This window comes from Arabidopsis thaliana (genome assembly GCF_000001735.4).
Source record: "Arabidopsis thaliana chromosome 1 sequence".
Classification (NCBI taxonomy): domain Eukaryota; kingdom Viridiplantae; phylum Streptophyta; class Magnoliopsida; order Brassicales; family Brassicaceae; genus Arabidopsis; species Arabidopsis thaliana.
The window spans coordinates 23,885,275-23,905,287 of NC_003070.9; the positions used below are offsets into that span (position 1 = coordinate 23,885,275).

Below are 20,013 nucleotides of genomic sequence, written 5' to 3' on the forward strand. Positions count from 1 at the left end.
AGAAAAGCTCTATGCTAAACTAGGTTTCTTGATGATATGTCTCTAGACGTCTTATATTGGTAGATTGCCATGGTCTACTTGTATCGATTGATTGCTGCATTTGTTTGCTTTCTAAGTTGAAAGGTGGAAAAAGGATAGCTGAACAAACTATCATGAGTGTGAAGAGGTGGAAGATGGATACAATTTATTTATCAGATAGATATTAGTTTATTATTATCTTTAATTGTTGTGATTATTAGAGAACGAAATCTAAAAAATTATATAATGTGATTACATAATTTTAAAAATTGCAGTATAAATGTTGATTATTGTATGTGTATCAGTAACGTGTAATCACTTAAAAAATATATTAAAGTGAAATGGTAAAGATTTGCGACAAATTACAATCAATAACAAAATAAAACAATACGTTTGACCTAAACTAATGCAGTAAATAATCATAAATATTTTAGTTTTAAATTTACATATAGTTATTTTATATTTTGATATATATTCGGATAGTTTAATATTCAAACCGCTATGATGTCAAATACTAAAATATTTTATCACCACTTTTTATCATATATAATTTTTCTTTCATTTTTATATAACCACTTTTTCATCAATTAAATTTCATATATTCTTAAACTGTATTGGAATAAATAAACAATATCTAAAACTGATGTAATTTACAAAATATAAAGTTGTAATATATATCACTAAACCCGCATGGGTCCACTTCTAGTAAAAAAAGTTAAACGCAAATCCTTGATTTTGTTTTTTTACACAGAATCACAGATCAAAAAAGGCAAAAAGTTATACTCTATCTTCTTTTCTTTCTCTCCTCCTCACATCCACCAACTCTTTCCTTCTCTCACCGCGAGAGTAACCGAGAGACATGATTCTGATAAACTCTAATTCTCCGACGCTAATCTCAGCCGTTAGATTCGTGGGCTCATCTCCGTTCACCACTCGGGGGCTTTCTCAGTCCACTGTCTCAATCTCTAGAAACAAAAGCTTCTTCTTCCACTTCACCGAGACGAAGGAGAAGAACGCAAGAAGAGATTATTTGAGAGTATCAATCGTGTGTGACGCAGGAGGGATGTTTCCGGTGGATCCATGGGCTCCAACCATTGATTCACAGAGCATAGCATCACAACTCTTCGCTGTATCTCTGTTTCCTTACATTGGCTTTCTCTATTTCCTCACTAAATCCAAATCAGCTCCAAAACTCACACTTTTCGGTTTCTACTTCTTGCTTGCCTTCGTTGGAGCTACAAGTAAGTACTCTGTTTTCAGCGTTTGCGGCCAAATCGTAAACGCATGCTCTGTTTTTTAAATAGCGATCTTGATCCTTCCTCTGTTTTTTTTCCTTGGCTTTGTTGATTTGATGGGATGCAGTTCCAGCTGGGATTTATGGTAATTTCCTTCAACATTATAAAACCTTAATCTTCTTCTTGTTGATTTTTAAATTTGTAATGGTTCTTGAAAATTGTTTAAATGGGGTTTGATAAATGATAATGAATGATTTCAGCTAAGGTGCATTATGGAACATCGTTGTCGAATGTTGATTGGTTACACGGAGGAGCTGAATCACTTCTTGCTCTTACCAATTTGTTTATCGTGTTGGGTCTTAGACAAGCTCTGAGGAAGTCTCAAGATGATGATGATGATAAACTTGGTAATGATGATGAAGTTCCAACAACTCAAGAACAAGGGAAATCTTCAGTGTAGTAAAACAAATGTAAATTTTTTAATTATGGAGTTTCACTTGTTTTTTAATTAGATTATATATAGTCGACGCCCATCTAATTCCCATTTTAGATGCATGAGTTCAACGCTAGTTAGATGTGTTTTGTTCTTATTTGGTCTTTTTCTCCTTAATATGCTAAAGTATCATTTTGTGGAGGTATAAATCCGATTGAGAAATGGCATTTAGTTACTATTGGAATATTGTTCAAAGCTTGATGGAGAAGAAAAGGTTGAGGTTCTTTTGCAATAATTAGCATTTAACACATAGTAAGAACTTTTTTGTGCCCATTATGATTGATAGGGGTTGGCAAAAAACCTTAAAACAAGCTCTGATCAAAAGAGAAGAACCTTGTTGAGGCCAAAACCATATTGGGAATGGTATTACTATTTATCATATTATGGAGAGGAATGGTAGAAGAGGATCATCAACGGCTGATACTAAAGATTTTTGCCTAGTAAAGAAAAAGTTGCATGAAACTTGGAACTAGTTCATTACACACCATAAAAATTAATACATATGATACAAGGAATTCAGAACATTTCTTTGGTCCAAGGATACAAATCACAAAAAAAAAGACATATATTTGGTAGAATGTAGTGGTCATCACGACTTTAACATAAACGACACAAAAGAAAAATCGTCTTTCAAGTGAATTTTTGTTGTAACGTATACTTATCTATACTGATAGTAACACATATAGTCAAAACACAAAAGGTGAAGATTGTAAATCTCATCCACTTGAAATGAATCTAATTCATAAAATGATGTAACAGAAGCTTGAGGAATCCAAACAATGTACATACGTTAATACAACATGCAAGTTCATCTATAAATATGGAACCTTAACTCTCGGATAAGAATTCACCAAGGCAATACATTTTACCTAAGAGAACAGAAAAAAGACACTTAGCAGGTGAAACAATGTCGTTTAGAAAAGTAGAGAAGAAACCAACTGAAATGGGCCGAAACATGACCCACGAGAAGTCGGACTCTGATTCGGACAACGAAGGAGCCCCCATGACTGTTGGAGGTTACACTGAATTCGTTGCCCGCAGCGACTCTGACTGGGACGAACCGGTTTATTCTGGCAAAGCCCGTTCTAATTATAACCTCACCGGCACCGCAAAAGGAACTGGTCCCATCAATAGCTTCAGCCGCAAACACTTCCCTAATTACTAATCATGTAAGCGGTTTGAACTCTATAATCAAGATTTAAAAGACGCTTTAAATTCGTAGATATATCAATTATTGTTAATTTTACATATTTTGCGTTATGTTTTTCAGATGGGCAGTGCTACGTAAAAGTGAGAAACGAAGACATGCAGGCTCACTAGCTAGTTGAATAATGCCCATATAAATTATGTACTATGTCTGAATGTAATAAATAAGAATCCAAGGATGGATGATGACGCATGAACATATCAATGATTATAGTCTCATTGTGCTTTCATGCAGTATTTATACAAAGCACTTATGGAATGAGTATGTTACATAACTCTACCTATACTTCTATTATTATGAACATATTAATTATATATAAAAAAAAGCTTAATCTTTTACAATACTGTAAGAGATGAGAACAATTGTAACAATTCCACACCACACCAAAACAAAAATAAAAAAATTGTAACAATTCCACATGTTATAGTCTTCTAGATTGCAATGATCAATATGAATCAAAGAATCTGAATCTTGGACACCTATAATTGGGAACCAATTCTGTAATTGACATCCAAGTTAGGTAAAAAGAAAATGCCATTCGAATTGATTCAATTTTAGCTAACTTTAAACTAAAGAACAATTTCAAGATAAAGACAGATCCACTAGCAAATGTAGCCTAGCTATTTGATTTCAGCAACTCTTATGAAAATATCAATAGTATATATAGACATCAAAAGCTCATACGAAAATCCACAAACAACACAAATACAAACCATAAAATCACATCTTCTTTACAACAATGCAGTACTACGAAAACCGTGAGAAAGACTACTACGAGGTGGCTCAAGGCCAACGCAATGGTTATGGCCAGAGCCAGAGCCACAACCACGAGGGATATGGCCAGAGCCAGAGCCGTGGGGGATATGGCCAGATCCATAACCGTGAGGGTTATAACCAAAACCGTGAGGGATATAGCCAAAGCCAGAGTCGCCCAGTATATGGGCTTAGCCCGACTTTGAACCACCGTAGCCACGGTGGGTTTCTTGATGGGCTCTTCAAGGGTCAAAATGGCCAAAAGGGTCAGAGTGGGCTAGGCACGTTTCTAGGGCAACACAAGAGCCAAGAGGCTAAAAAGAGTCAAGGACATGGGAAGCTCTTGGGGCAACATGACCAGAAGAAAACTCATGAGACAAACAGTGGTCTTAATGGCCTTGGAATGTTCATTAACAATGGTGAGAAGAAACATAGGAGGAAAAGTGAGCACAAGAAGAAGAACAAGGATGGGCATGGCAGTGGTAATGAGAGTGGAAGCAGCAGCGGTAGCGACAGCGACTGAATATCATATGCTTGCTCTGAAGAAAGTAACGCTTCTAAGAGTGACTAAATTAAGTACTTGGATGTAATACTTAAAATAAAATCACTTAGGTGGTTGTCTTTGTGTGTCCTATATAACCTCGCTACTACATGAATCTACTTTTATAGTTTTGTTGCAAACCCTACAAAACTACCATCGTATATACGGTGGAGAAAATCTGAACAATCTCCGGTCAAATTAACCAAAGGAGGGTTAATGCCTTATGTTACAAACTCACCATAGTATGTACAGTTTACGGCTGAATGGCTTGCATTATGGGCCATTAAAAACAAAGGATATAGCCTTAGCCTAACAAAATCTAAATTTTGCTTTTGAATTTTATATTTTTATTTCTGTTATAATTTTTTTCTTTTTTCTTAGATTACTTTAGATGAAACTTGTTTAGCTAGTTCATTTCGTTGTTGCTGTTGATAATTCTGGCAGCAACAGTGTGCTATGGAGTATTAACACTTTCAAATGCTTAGGAGGAAGAAAAAAACGAATTTAAATGAAAATATTATATTATGTATAGAGAGATGGAAATGTTGTGTTATTTTCGTCTGTGACATGTTTAGTTTAAAGGTCAAGATTTGGTTTTATTTTCTTAAGATTTAGGTCCGGACTGATTATCTGGACATGCGTACCACCAAACTACAATTAACCACTAAACACCAATATTTTATTTTTATTCTTTTCACTAAACACCAATATGATGTCAAGTTTAACGGATTTGGCATTGGCATGGTTCCGATTCAGTATTTGCAAAGTTGGTCTAATGTGGGTTGGATCAAACTTAATTCTGAATATATAAAATTTCAAATCATAAACATTTGGTGTGTTTGATCAGAAAATTTGTTTGGTCCATTGTTATAGAAATGTTTGTGTAAAGTATGGATTGTAAACAAAAGAGAAAACAAATAGTCTTTGATAATCACATGGAAGGAGAGAATAAAAGGGACCACTTTAGGCATATGGTCGAGACTGTGACATGTGCTTCTTCTTCTCTTCTCTCTTCTTACCTTCCCCACCAATCTTATTTAATTGCTTCTTACAAACACATCATTAATTTTTGTACAGTATTTTAAAAACTTCACTTCACAATTCACACCTGTTTTAAATCTCACAATCTCAATTTTATTAAATTAACACTGTAACATATAATTGTTCTTCTAAGTACAATCAGAAAGAAAGTCCTTCGATGATCTAAAACAGAAATTCAAAAAAAGGAGCTTTCACAACCTCTTTCAAAAACCACGAGGCTTTACATTGTATTTGAGAAACCCTAATTATATTATTTAACAACTTTCGAATGATTTTAACAAAAGATCCGGTTTTACTTTAAACCCTAAATTAACACCTAAAACCCTAATTTTTCTCATCATTTTTGTCCTAATTCCAAACTTTTTTTTTTCTTCTTCTTGTTGCAATTTTGATCAAAATTCACATTCTTTGTGTAGTATTAATTGGCAAGAACTTCCCAAATCAGCTCTGGATCGAACGATGGCATCCTCGCTAATAAAAACCCATCAGTGTCCACTCCCATCATTGCCTCTTCCTCCGCCGTCGCCGGTACTTCACTAGGGACCGAAACTGATACCGGAGAACTATTTTCACTGTTACACAAACCCATAGGTGAAACCCAATAACTATCCTCTGAAGTAACCGCAGTAGTAGTTGTCGTCACCGGAGACGACGACAGAATCTCCGGCGATGACAAACACGAAGAATCCGCCGTGGCCGACGAGTTTTTGCTCACTTTTACGCTCTTTTTTGCTCTCTCTTTTCTGACTCTCTGGCAAATGGATTGGATCTTCCCGTCGACGGCGTTCTTGAGAGCTATTAGCTTAGAGGAATCTCCGAGTCCGAGTAGCTCACTCGGGTCTTTGAGATTAGGAAAATTGAGACGAGCGTATTCTCCACGGAGCTTATAGGCGGCGCGATCGTAAGCGTAAGCGGCGGCTTCCGCCGTGTCGTAAGTACCTAACCAAACCCTCATTCTGTTTTGCGGCAATCTTATCTCCGCAACCCATTTTCCCCAATGTCTCTGCCTCACTCCTCTGTAAAGTTTCTTCTTTTTCGTCACCCTCCCAGCCGCTAACGCAGCGGCGAAAGCGGCGGCTGGAGACCCGGCCGCCGCTTGGAGCATTAGCTCGGAAGTTTGATGATGATCGTACGTTGAGGAAAACAGAGGAGGATGAGGAGTGGAGATTGCTCTGTTCTGAAGGTGGAACTTCTCGATGATATCTCGTTGGCGGAGATAGACGGAGGACCCGAGCTGCGGCGGTGGCGGAGGATTGTGAGTGTTGAATGATGTTGTGGCGGATTCTACGGAGGAGGGAGTGAGAAGTGAGAAGATTGAGTCGAGTGTGTTTGGTCCTCCTGCTAATATGATCTGAGACAGAGATGCTCTGATTTCTGAGATTTTAGGACTGAAATTGTTCTGAAAAATATCATTGCTTTCTTCCATTTTTTCTCAACCAGACGTTTCGTGGAGTATAAGATAAAAAGAAACCCTAACAATTGTGTTTGATTTGATAGAATGATGGTTTTTCAAGTTCAAAAGAGATTGAACAAGAGTAAGATTGAGATAATGAGAGATTGTTTTTGAAAGAAAAGTAGAATTTGGTTTTTTTGTTTAAAGATCTATTTAATGGGTTTTTAAAGTTTAGAAAGAGCTTGTACATATTTATAGACTTAGACAGATAGACAAGGAAAACAAACCAGAAAGGTTGTTTTATAGATTTCACATGGACGCTTTGACTTTTTCTTGTTGATTTCTTCTTCTTTTATTTAAAGTTTGCCAAACGATTTTCATCATGATTTTGCTACAAGGTTTCTACTCTGAGATAATACAAGTAGATACCTTATTTCCAACCACAATTCTAGTGTTATTAATCATTTCATGCTAATTATAAGCACTATACTCATGATACATATCTATATCTATGAGATTGTATCAATATACTTTTCTCTTGCATTTTGCATAAATTCTTCTACTAATCATGAAAATTAATAGAGTCTATGATTTTATTTGCTTTATTTTAGAATGTTTTTTTCATTAGTTAACAGACTATGATAGATATTTATATCTAATTATTACCGAATATAAATGATTTAGTTTACATTATTAAATTATACGAAAGTTTGATTTAAGAACTTGCATACCCTTCAATTTATTCAAACTAAACTCTGGAAAATTAAAATATTTTGATCAATTAGATGTGTGCAATTTTTTATTCAGGTTTAATAACGAAAATATAAACAAATGTTAGAAATCTATTTCTTAAAGTTTACCTTGGTGTAGACTAATGCTGTACTACTGTACTAGCGAGAATCAAAATTTTGTTTGTTACAACTCTCTATGGTACAATATACTAATTCAAAAGCTGAAACATAATAAGTAATATTCCTTAACTTTCGAGATGTGTAGTAACATTAATAAATAGATACATTTCTACTAATGAACAAGGTGGGTAGCTTTGTTTATGGCCTTCGCAAAATTCATCTCAATATGTATTTCATACCGAAGGTGGACGTTTTAGATTCACACCTCTTTTGTGGAATACATTCACACTTGTTTTTCTTCCAATTATCCAGTAAGAGCTAGTGAAATTTGTAATACATCAAATTTTGGGTACAAATGAAAAGGAAAGCTTGAGCATTCGACTACCACAATTAATTAATTACCATTAATACAAAATGCAATATGATTAGTTAGAACTTAGAACACATCTAGTATCAATGATGCCATCTATGATAGATGCAAAATGAAAACATACTAAAATCATATTTTCTTTCCAATAAGTCATATTATTATTATTTTTAAAATATCAAATATATTATATGTTATTTCATATAAATTCTTCAATTCCATACATACTTACATCTGATAAACTGTTAATCTCTCAGTAGATATCATCGGAAGATAGTTTTGTCGACACCATTTTGACCATTAATAAAACACGCATTTGATAGCAGAAACTATACATCTTCTCTGTCTTCTCGCAATACGCCTTCACATATTAATGGCAAGTTTTCCAACCGAGTCAAATCCAAAAAAATTCCAATCCTTCCATCGTTTATTTTTTTCTCTTGGGTGATTTAATTTAACATAACGACGAGTCCGTGTAGTCCCCACAAAAAACTTTTTAAATTTATTGCGGTAAGAGAAGAAGAGAGAAGAGTCAAGACTTCTGTTTTAAAAAGGTCCGTATCGAATCATAAATTCTCTGCCACGCCTTCATTTTCTCGCCCCGATTACTTTCATCTCATTCTCTCTCCATCGTCTCATCTCCTCCACGAACCACAATTTCCAATTTCTGCCTTATACTATAACAAATGCATAAAAATGATAAACCCCATAGAGATATATATTGACCAATATAATGATACTACAATAGTACAATTCATCTTTAATGAAGATATAATTCAGACAATAAAAACGAACGTCGCATAGACTACATATTTTTGATTTATGCCAATCTCCTCCCAAAGAGAATATAACCGTGGTTAGTTTCTTTCTTGAGGTTTTTTTTTTTTTTTTTTAGGAATTTCTTAAACTTCTTAATAACTTCAGTTCATATATTTCATTGCTTAGTAAGTCAAAACCAAAAATTCAATTTATGGTTAACATATATATGTATATTCTTTTTTATAATTACTCGTATTTCTTCTCTCTATCTAATAAAATAATATAGTTCACTTTGTAATGCAGGGTCTAGAAGTGTTAAGATAAAATTAATAGATACATTCAAGCTTTTACTTGTGAGAAAACGACTCTATGTTGGACCTATATATAGATGAGACTTTTTGCCAAAATCAAATCATAGCTATTCAACAGGAGTAAACTCAACTTGTATCAAATGTCTAAAAGTCTTCTAGACTCGAGCTAGATTTTAAAATATCTATTTCACTAAAAGATATAATCTGGAGGTCACGAGTTATGTATGGGTACGCAACCATACGTTTATAAGTGGGTCTTTTTTAGTACGTGCAGTGTTAGCCAAAATCGGTACGTTTTAATTAAACCTCAATTCTGCATATGAAGTGTACGTATATGATATAGGTGTGTGTGATCAATGACACGTACAAATCAATAAATTACTTTTAGAACATATCTCGGGGCCGGTCCATTCCTAATAAATCCAAAAAGTTATCATAACGCCAATCACATGTTAGCTTTCGGTGATTTTTTTGTTTTGTAATTGTATTTCTAAAAGAAAGAAAAAAATGTGAGATGTGCATATTAGTTTAGTCTAGCTAGCATATGTAGATTGAAATCTAGTTACATGACTGTTCTTCTAGAAAATAAAAAAATAATAGTAGAACGAGTAATTAACCAATTTTAGCAAATCAACTATCATATCAATGTTTAACTCAGTAATTTTAAGGAGCTGTTATATATTGGATTGGGTATTTTAATGGATAACACTTGATTTCAAAATGAATTAAAAACCCCAATCCAATAACATCCCTTAAAACCAAATTGGTATGTTATGTCCTAATCCGGTTAATCAATGGTTGATTTTTTATTCTTTGGTTGAATTAAATAAATTTACAAACTGATGAGTCAAATCTAGCTTAGGTCAGTTTTGTACGCTTCGAAATTCTCTTAAAAGCACCGAAGGCAACTATAATTCCAATTTACATGAGTTAAGTAACTTTCAATTTTCAAATGGCAAAAAAATAAAATGAAAGTTCCAACGAATTCATTATTGTAAGAAAAACTGGTAGAAACCCATGTGGAGCACTTGAGGCCATTTAAAGACATGGATATAATTGGTCTCTGTTGATATTGAAATATCACAGATTAATTATTGAGAATAATACATGAAAGAACTTTATAGATTTAATATAGAAAGTTTGGTTGGCAGAGAATAAGTACTAAGCAAATTGAGATGTTTTCTGCTTGTCTTCCTTCAATATAAAAGAAAAAGCTTAGAAGCAAATAACCCATACAGATAATATTATTGTTTCTTGCACGTAAACGTCAATTGTAGTAGTAGTTGCTTTCGTATGAACAATAGAAGCCGAAGAGAACCACAAACTTGTGGTACCAAAGTAATGGAGTCACGGGCAATATGGTAAATTCAAAAGATTGAGAATCTTATCCCGATCGAGTGACAAACACAGTGTGAAAGTAACTGCGTCGTTCGTCGTCGACGTTTTTAGTCTAAACAACAATGGCATAAACCAGTAAATAAAATGAAGAGCGAAGGGTATAATCGATATTTTATGCACCGAAAAAGTAGTGTTTTGTCGTTATTAGCGTATGTTTTGGAAAGGCGACGCCGACAGAACAGTGGTCCACTGCTCCTGAAGTCGACACGTCACCAAACTTTGTCTCCTTGTGAGGTCCCAGAAAAACGGATCTCGCTTTCTCCAGATCAATTAATCGCGATATCATCTCGCCACTATATATTTTACTCCGGCAATGGCGTTATTTCAGGGAATTACGTAATGTCGACGGGAAATGACGTCATGCTGATGCCAGTCTTCTACTACATCTGATATTTGATGATAATATGTTGGTATGATGGCTTTAAATTAGACCTAATTCTTGCTTCTTCTTTTTCGTTCACGTGTTTCGTTCAGTAACGTTGAGAATATAATAAATATCTCAAAAATATTTTCAGGTCATTGATTATATTCTTGTAAAAGAAAACATATGTGTGTGTTCATAATTAACATCGTTATGAATCTTATGATGATGATCATAATTAACATATGTGTGTGTTCTTTCACAAAAAAAACATATGTGTGTGTTCATAATTAACATCGATCGGCTAAGAAAGTTTTTTCATCAACCAAACGCTTTAAGATTTTAAGTTTTTTTTTTTTTTTTTTTTTTGGTTAAAATGACCTGAGAATCTCAAACTGAAATCTAAATTGGTCTCCAATAATTGTGAAAAGCTGAATATTCTTATAATTTTTTGTTTTAGATAAAATATTCTTATAATTTAAGATGTTCAAAATGGATAACCATTATTATTATTTTGAATACAAAATGGATAACCATTATTGAAATCCAAAATTCATTTAAAAATGTAAATTAGTGTCTTCTTATTGAGGAGCTTTGAATATTTGAACCCAATAATACTCAACACTTTTTTTTAATAATACTCAACACTTATGTGATTAATAAAAACGCATGCAGTTAAGATTTCGTCGAATTAAAAGGAATCACGATACTATATATTATACTCCCATGATTATATGGTGTTTAAATAAAACAAGTAGATAGGTTCGTATGAAATCGTACGGATAAATCCTAGAAGGCTAAAAAGTTGAATTATGCATGTATTATCTGTTTGAAGGTGACTACAAAAAAAAAAAGAGATTATTTGCCCGTACCTGCCCTAATTCGATTGGATAACTACTACACATAGACATGATTCTATAAATATATAATAACATAAACATCATTATCCTTAAAAACTAGATTAAACCTATAAATGCAACTACGTAGTTCAACAATGTAAAAAACCCTACGTGAATCGCTGTAGTTCTCATACGATTACTTATTGCGGGTTTAGACGTATATATTTTGCAATTAGTACTAGATTTAAATACTTTCCCAAGTATCCAGTTGAAATTAATTTACCGAGACCAAGCCATACAGTATATGATACTATATGTATGTTATAAACTTAAAATAAGCTTATTTTACGACACGTATGCATATTAATATATTATGAATACTCTCAAATATATATAATATTATTGGATTTGATAGGTTAAACTTAAACATTAATGTGGGACATTATTCAACGGATCGTAGACACTGTGACGAATATCGTTTCTTTGACGGCTAGGGTGGACCATCACAGTTTTAGACTTTTAGTTTCATGAACATATTATCTAAAGTTGACAATTTTCTAAAAATCTATATGTGAGTGTCTACCGCAAAAGAAGCAATTCAGCAAAAATATTAAAATGTCTCGCATAAACCATTAGAAGTTACTTTTTTCTGTCAAATTATTAAAATTTTCTTGACAAAATTTTATAGTTACATGCAACAGCATTTTAATATTTTATATGCGAGACATTTTACAAATGTTTGTATCTAAGACTATGAACTGGTTAAACATATATACTTTTTTTTTTTTAAACATATATACTTTCTTTAGACTATATTGAGTTTTCATTTACGAAGTTGAGTTTTTTCATGGGATGAACTTATTTATGGGTTCAAAAGTCATTCTGAGTAAAACTATATTATAAATACCAATATATACAAGGCGAACATGATAGTAGTGTTAGTAACTTAATATTATAATACTTCTTTTTCAAATGCTAAGTTTTATATCATATATATATATATATATATATATGTATCTGTTCAATCTTAATGTACAATCCATTAAACTAGTACATGGAAATTCTAGAAACTTACACGAGCTGGATGTACTTTCTATTAATTCACACATTTCTCCCTAATTATTGATGTGGATTACGTAACTAATTAATAAGTGATTTCTCTTCAACATATATTGATATGCTACTATAGATCTGTATTAATCTACGTGTGCTCATAGACTGTATATATGAGGTCCCCACTTATCCCTAACGTAGACCTTCAATTTTTCTAAAGCATATATTTTGGCCATACTTTTTGAGGACCTACCAGTCTCCTTCTTAATTATTTTCATTTTAATCACATTATACGTGATAACACACAGCTACGAAGTAAGAGGATTCGATGCTAAGGCAACATATTTCATGCACCCTATGACCAGATCAAATCTTCGTATTTCACAAATAGTCAACTACTAAGTGTTATCATCTACCGAATTAGGCATCGATAGTTTCTATTTAGATGTCACATATATAAACAACTATTCTACAACAAAAATCACATAACGATTTCAGATTCTAAATATATATTATTTTCTGTTTAGTCTGGGAAAACACATATACTAGATAGTTTGAATTTGAATCTAATACTAATCCAATAGATCCATTGAAAAAGTTTAATTGAGAAAACACATATACTAGTTAGTTTGAATTTGACGAATACTTGTTTTAGATGATTTTTTTTTAATATTGTTTCCATTTCATTCTTATAAGGAATATCCAATATATCTGTATAATAAAAACTCTCATCTCCAAACTGGCAAAAAGAAACTGGTTTTAACATTTCACACAACATCCTTATGAAATGTCGACAAGATCGTGTTTTGAATGAGAATTCCAAATTCCATGTAGAAAAGTCGTTTGCAAAAACAAAACTGATAAACAAAGAATTTGATTGTTTCACTTCACATAGCTGACTTGGTCTTGGTTCTCCACAGAGTATAATTGATTAATAATCAAAAACTTCAATAATTAAGATAGAATGGAGCTGGACGTGGACCTGGTCGGTTTGACCTTCTTCATTTAAATTAATATATTTGCTTTCAAATTATTGAACCTGTTTTTTTGTTGTTGCCAAAACATTATTGAAACTTTAGCGTGACTATGCATTGTAAAGCAGTAAAGCTTATTTATTTATTGTATTTTCTCTTTTTGGTTGTTAATTAATTATATGCACTCTATCACATTATTCTAACAATTCAATACCCCAGAATTAAGGTAAGTTGACTTTCTTCGTTGACAAGACACGTGGCGAGTTCAGTACCGACGCCAAGTGGAGGAGCTTAGACTTTTTAACTAATTAATTTGCGTATGGTTCTTTTTCTTCCCATGCAGGTATTAGTTGTCTAGCAGCTGGTTCATGTTGGTATTCGTTTACGTCTCAATTATTATTCGTATGATCATACTATATTACTATATGATGTTTCAACCTCCATTTTTCAAAGATAAGTACGTAAGTTCGTTTACTCAATTGAAAAATCATATAATAGACAAGATTTTTATGAAATTAGTTCTCATCTTAGACATTTTCTATATCCGTGGTCCGTGGAATGGTTCGTAAACAAGAATCGAAGCTGTTTTAGATAAATACATTGGTTCAAGATTCATTTTGCTCACCATTAATTAATGTGGTCGAAGAATCACTTTGCGTGTTACTCGCTTATGACATCTATTAACGTGAGTACGGCTCTGCACTTCATTAACATCGTTTACAATCTACAAAGGTCATAAAGGTCCGTTTATAAGAATAAGTAAGCTTGTTTGATTAATTGAAGAGATTAATTATAGTATTGAATAAATTAATCCTATTAACACGTCCTAGTAGACTATAAACACGACTTATTTTTTCTTTCATTTCTCCTTAGTTGATACTACGGAGAATATACAGAGTCTCTTTGAAGATCATTTATCATTTACATATCATCCATTCAGGGAAAAGAAAATAAAAATGGACGGAGTTTGGTTTATGTGAAAGAATATTAATAAAGTGGGCTTTGATAGTCAAACTTTCATACTAAACCCTAACGACCCAATACGATATTTTTTCCTTTATTTCGGCCCAAGTCTGCTAGTTTTTATCAAAATCCAAACGGTGTCGTTTAGAAACACTGTGAGTCTGGGACGAAGTCAAAAAAGATGTACAACGACGACTAAAGTCAAAACGTGAGTCTCTTCTCTTCTCTAGTGGTGCGTGGTGACTCACACAAGTCTCGAGCCAATCCAATTCTCGAGAATCACAAAACGGAGATTCAAACCGATGAACAAAACCATTCGAAAATCAGAAGAATCCGAGTCCAATTGTTGCGAGGTCGGTTTTGATCTTCATTTCTGATGTTTGCTTCTTCACTTAATAACACAACAACAGAGCTCTTGATTTGCGAAATTTGATGAATTTCAGATGAAATTTTGAGTTACTTTAAGCGTCGTCAAAAATGGAGGTGAATCTCGTTTTGCTTCTGTGTATAGCTTTGATCTTCGTCGCTGATACTAAGGTAAACACTAAAATCCCTAAAAAAAAACTTCTGTATTTGATTTGGGGGAAAGCTCTGAGGTTTTACATCACTATCTATTGTTGAAATTAGGTTGATGGAGAGGCACAAGTTGTTGTCTCGAATTCGAATTTGACAGATACAAGATTTGGTGGTGGCTCTGAAAATGTTACTGATTCTTCTTCTAAGAGTATAATTACTATAGATCATTCCAAAAACTCGACTAATGATGATGATACACAGTTGGGTGATGGATCTAAGATGATTGGTAGTGATAGTAGTAAGAGTGACCAAGGGAAGATAGCTAGTGATGAGAGTGATAAGGAAGAGGAGGAGGCTGTGAGCAAGAATTCTTCAAGGAAGAAACAAGGGTTTCATGGTGAGGAATGTGATCCATCTAATATGTGTATAGATGATGAACATGAGTTTTCCGCTTGTCTGCGAGTTCCGGGTAACGGTGAGTCTTTTGTTGAATCTCTCTATTTATTGTGTCTAAAACAGAGATTCTTTTGGTTATTGGTTTTGAGCTTTGTTACTTCATTGCTCTTGTGTAGATGCTCCTCATCTCTCACTTTTGATTCAGAACAAAGGCAAAAGGGCTTTGATTGTTACGATAACTGCTCCGGTTTTTGTTCGGTTAGAGAAAGATAAAGTCCAGCTTCTGCAAAACGAAGACATAAAGGTAATACCTATATGTTAGATAGCTCTATCTATTTCATTCTCTTTTGTTGGATTACACTGTATGATGCATTCAATGACTTTAATTCTGAAGAAGAGTCTAGGTCATTCTTATATATATATCTAAAGCCTGAAAGTTGATCATCAGATAGTGTTCAATCTTCGTTAACTCGTCTTTTATAATGTTGGTGTATTTGATGAGTAGAACGCTCTACTGGGTTTATAATGCTATATTGCAACAGAAAACCTAGTCAATAGTGGCATAGTTTTTATGTGGAGATTATATCACAAGTTAAGACTTCATTTTTATAGAATGATTTTGCTAGTCTTGCAACGATGGATGATAGACCTATTAGTTTAAGATTGAGATGCTGCTACTTTCTATCTAAAAGCTTAAATTTTTTTGAAGGTGAAAGTTTCTATTAAGAAGGGAGGGTCCAACGATAGCGCAATCGTACTAGCTTCCAGTAAAGGACGTTGCAGGCTTGAATTAAAGGATTTGGCAGCAGCAGCACATGAAACAGAAAGCGATGATACAGTTTCTGTTTCTCGTCCTTCTATTCTCAATATCAGTTCGCGAACACTCATCGTCATCATCATGATCTCCTTCCTCGTACTCTCCCTTGTCATCATCCCGGTGATCATTCATGTTTACAAGAACAAGTCACGGGGAAACAACAAATACCAGAGGCTAGATATGGAATTGCCAGTCTCTAACCCCGCATTGGTGACAAAATCTGACCAAGAAAGTGGTGATGATGGATGGAACAATAACTGGGGAGATGATTGGGACGATGAAAATGGTGGTGGAGACGAAGAACAGCCGAATACTCCGGTGTTACCACTCACACCGAGCCTCTCCTCTAGAGGGCTTGCTCCGAGAAGACTCAGTAAAGAAGGCTGGAAAGATTAGTTTCACTCTGCTTTCTCTTTGGTAATGCAATAGGAGAAAGACAAGGCAGAGGAAAGTAGTGAAGAGGAGGCAAAATCAATATCCCACTCATCGTAACATAGACTTTGTTTAGACTTTGAATGAAATATTTTGCAACAGGTCGCTCTATTTTTTTTTTTATTTTTTTTTTTTGAAATCACGAGGTAATCCTATTAGTGGTTATGAGATATCTGTTAGTTAATTCTCAATACTTTCTTCCTCAAATCAAATATTTATTGAAACTCTGAAATTGATTGCTGAAAATGTAACCTTGTTGAGATATCAAAATTTGAGAAGATGTTCAAGTATATCGCAGCTGTGTTGGTCATGGAGACTTGTTCTGTTTTGTACATGACCCTGTTGATGATGGTGTTAACAATCTCTCCAAAAAAAAAAAAATCAACCTTCCTCCACCAAACTTTGTTAGCCCTAAATTTCATGGTACTGTTGTAAATAGGTTTTAGATCGAAATGAGTATAAATAGATTATTCCTAATCTTTTATACGCATGGGCATTTGGGCCCTTTAAAGTTGATTTAGGCCTTTCATATTGTCAATATTATCATTTCATAGTGTTAGATCGAGATAACCCAATTTACAACGATCTAAATTTTTTTGGCCCAAAAGCTAAATAAAATTACCAAAAATCTTAATCGAACCTAAACTCTTTAAAAATTATGATAGATTACTACAACCAAAACTTGAATTGAATCATGAGAATATTGTTAGAACGTTTTCAATCATGGAAAAAAAAGACACAAAAAGGTTACATTTGTATGGAACTCTCACGTAAATAAACTGGGGCAATATTTGAATATTAATGAAACAAATCGGAAGTTAATAGTTACACTCAAGAGAGACAGGCCTAGACAATCAAAACAATCTCCCGGAGAATGTTAACGTCAAGCAAGGCGCCGCCAGAGACCACCACAAGGCACCGTTAAGCGACGTCGTCGCAAGGATCACGTGGTGGGGACCCTTATTCGGCTGTCAGGTGGGGCACGTGCGTTCATGTGCATAATATAAACATCTTCGCCTTAAGAAGTCGACACGAGTTCTTGTTGTCTCACTGAACATGGAACGTTCGATGGAAACTCAGCGGTCGTGGGGCCTCAATTATTGGACGGTCCAGATCGATCACCCAACTTTTTTTCTCCTCGTGATCTCGGGATAGTGTCGGTCAGTAAATTCCAAACCAGAAGCAATTACGTTATTACATTAACCGGTTCTAATTTTTAAACCAACCGACATACTTTGATTACCCTACGCCTCCACGTGCATTCTATTTGAAACCCGTTCATGTTTCATTTTTCTCTCGTAGTATTTAATTGCATGATTCTCCCGTGGCTATTAAACTACTTACTAACCAGTGATTCATCGCCGAATTGGCGACAATGTCGGTTTATGTACTGTTTGATATATCGGAAAAGTGTCATGTTAAACTAGTGAATGTTGCCAGCGAGAGTACGTTATTGAGCTTGAAATTTTTATACATGCTGCCAAATTAATCAGAACCAGCTAGTAATGTAATCATATATATGAATTATTATTGACAAGATTAATTATCTGGTGATCGTGTTAATTATGATCAACTCTTGTTTGTTATGTGAGTTAATGTGCAGAGTGGACGTGATTAGCTTAAAAAAGATTCTATCATTTATACCCTTTTTCTCACGTTTTAAAACTTTTTAGGTCAACAAGATCAAAGTTAACTACGTATAGTGTAAATTTACTTGAGATCCATCAAATTCACTACTAAAGTCAGCCAAATACTCTCATTATTAAATCAGAGGTCAACAAAATACTACATGCATGATCACTAACATCAGTGTAATAATGTACATAAATAGGTGTGTATTGTGTCGATAATTGATAAAGATCATTTTTTGTAAATACTTATGGTACTGACCAAAAAAATATCCGTTTCATTTTTAATGTAATCTTGGTAGTGCCCACCTTTAGATCCTGATTTGATATATATTTATGTCAAAGCATATGTGGATGTCTTTATCACAAATACCAAAATGAATTATATATTTATTTCTGTTTAGTTGTTTTACTGAAAATCACCAATTGATTAAAAAAAATAGTATATACTGAAAATCACCAATCATATAGACTCCATTCCATATCATTCAATTTTGAATTGTGACATATTGACTGCCTTACATAAACAAATACGATGTCATTACTGAATAAACTTAGATAACCCATAAGTTAAATGATTAAAATTAACAATGACTGGTATGTCATAAAAATAACAACATACTAAAATGATGGAATATTCATAACAATAAATAAATTTTCTAATAAATAATTATAAATTATAATATAGTTTTGATAAATATGTTAGTATTGGTTTTGATAAATTCTTTGTTCAAGTGAACAAATGGCTCCATGTGAATTGGGAATAGTACTATTGATATGAGGAAGCTTCCGATTAAGCTGGAGGATCTCTCAAACAAAAGTTAATGAATTCTCAAACGAGTGTGACTGTTAGCTTGTTAACGACTACGGGTATAGGTTAGTCCTTTTCTGTACTATGTAATTGTAAACTATGATTATGGGTAAAACTTCAAAATCGATAGGTCGAGACTCGAGAGCTTCCATTTATAGGTGTGAAATAGATTGTGAGTTCCCATTGTTTTGTAACCTCAAACTCAATTGACCAAAACAACCTGCGATCAGGTAGCCTCCGCAAAGATGTAAACCACGGTCTCTCATTCTCTTATCTTCTTGTTTTTTCATTAGAAGAAATCGATTCTTGTCAAAGACCAAAGGTAAACGTTTTAAAGTTAGAGTAACCTTTCTAATTGTGCGATTCGAACAACATCATAACGAAATAGATGCATGTATAACTAATTAATTATATATTGATATATGTATAAATGAAAACCAAAACATGTATTAGAATGCAACGAATGTTTTCTATCATTAAAAGCCTTCTGAATTTTCCAAAATTATGCAAGTGTCATGAAACAACTAACGATAATTAGAAAAACTGTAAAAAATAAAAAATAGAAAAAGGTAAGGAACGAGAAAGATAGAGACTTATGTTTATTCCGTGATTGACTCATAGTTCACGTAGTACTGGTACTAATCTACCTTGATATACGCTCAGTCGCAACTAGTACTTATATATGTTTTTTTAAGAATGCAATCATAAAAACTAAAGTATTTCTCAACTGAGTGACATTTGAATATGGTACGATACGTAGTAGTCCATGCTTCAATTGCGGCAATCACAACCTCTTTTTCATATTATTTTTTTGACATATACTTTATGGAAACATGTGATTATATGTATCTTTCTT

At 33.6% G+C, this 20,013-nt stretch overlaps 5 protein-coding genes and 1 long non-coding RNA gene across 9 annotated transcripts; 4 read left to right on the plus strand and 2 right to left on the minus strand.

Moving 5' to 3' along the window:
• Positions 1 to 707: 707 nt before the first annotated feature.
• On the plus strand, positions 708 to 2,049 carry AT1G64355 (1-acyl-sn-glycerol-3-phosphate acyltransferase). Of its 3 annotated transcripts, NM_105110.4 has the most exons (3): positions 708 to 1,259; positions 1,381 to 1,398; positions 1,514 to 2,049. In NM_105110.4, the coding sequence occupies exons 1-3, from the start codon at positions 878 to 880 to the stop codon at positions 1,711 to 1,713; spliced, it is 600 nt and encodes a 199-aa protein (NP_564831.2). In that variant the 5' UTR covers positions 708 to 877; the 3' UTR covers positions 1,714 to 2,049. The 3 variants fall into 3 exon arrangements, with proteins under 3 accessions (NP_564831.2, NP_001031230.1, NP_001321243.1); NM_001036153.2 differs by having other exon boundaries at positions 781 to 1,259; positions 1,381 to 1,938; NM_001334158.1 differs by having other exon boundaries at positions 813 to 1,398; positions 1,514 to 1,973.
• A 485-nt stretch (positions 2,050 to 2,534) lies between these two features.
• Positions 2,535 to 3,341, plus strand: AT1G64360 (uncharacterized protein). Its single transcript, NM_105111.5, has 2 exons — positions 2,535 to 2,915; positions 3,017 to 3,341. The coding sequence occupies exon 1, from the start codon at positions 2,654 to 2,656 to the stop codon at positions 2,909 to 2,911; it is 258 nt and encodes an 85-aa protein (NP_564832.1). The 5' UTR covers positions 2,535 to 2,653; the 3' UTR covers positions 2,912 to 2,915; positions 3,017 to 3,341.
• Positions 3,342 to 3,557: 216 nt separating this feature from the next.
• On the plus strand, positions 3,558 to 4,858 carry AT1G64370 (filaggrin-like protein). The gene has a single exon (NM_105112.4). The coding sequence runs from the start codon at positions 3,693 to 3,695 to the stop codon at positions 4,227 to 4,229; it is 537 nt and encodes a 178-aa protein (NP_564833.1). The 5' UTR covers positions 3,558 to 3,692; the 3' UTR covers positions 4,230 to 4,858.
• A 437-nt stretch (positions 4,859 to 5,295) lies between these two features.
• AT1G64380 (Integrase-type DNA-binding superfamily protein) lies at positions 5,296 to 6,919 on the minus strand. The gene has a single exon (NM_105113.4). The coding sequence runs from the start codon at positions 6,712 to 6,714 to the stop codon at positions 5,707 to 5,709; it is 1,008 nt and encodes a 335-aa protein (NP_176620.1). The 5' UTR covers positions 6,715 to 6,919; the 3' UTR covers positions 5,296 to 5,706.
• Positions 6,920 to 10,385: 3,466 nt separating this feature from the next.
• AT1G08673 lies at positions 10,386 to 10,732 on the minus strand. The gene has a single exon (NR_139475.1). It is a non-coding gene; the product is annotated as an other RNA (long non-coding RNA).
• A 3,987-nt stretch (positions 10,733 to 14,719) lies between these two features.
• On the plus strand, positions 14,720 to 17,007 carry AT1G64385 (uncharacterized protein). 2 transcript variants are annotated; one of them, NM_148627.5, is made up of 5 exons: positions 14,720 to 14,910; positions 15,001 to 15,094; positions 15,185 to 15,548; positions 15,646 to 15,773; positions 16,179 to 17,007. In NM_148627.5, the coding sequence occupies exons 2-5, from the start codon at positions 15,035 to 15,037 to the stop codon at positions 16,680 to 16,682; spliced, it is 1,056 nt and encodes a 351-aa protein (NP_683468.1). In that variant the 5' UTR covers positions 14,720 to 14,910; positions 15,001 to 15,034; the 3' UTR covers positions 16,683 to 17,007. The 2 variants fall into 2 exon arrangements, with proteins under 2 accessions (NP_683468.1, NP_001322348.1); NM_001334159.1 differs by having other exon boundaries at positions 14,761 to 15,094.
• Positions 17,008 to 20,013: the final 3,006 nt, after the last annotated feature.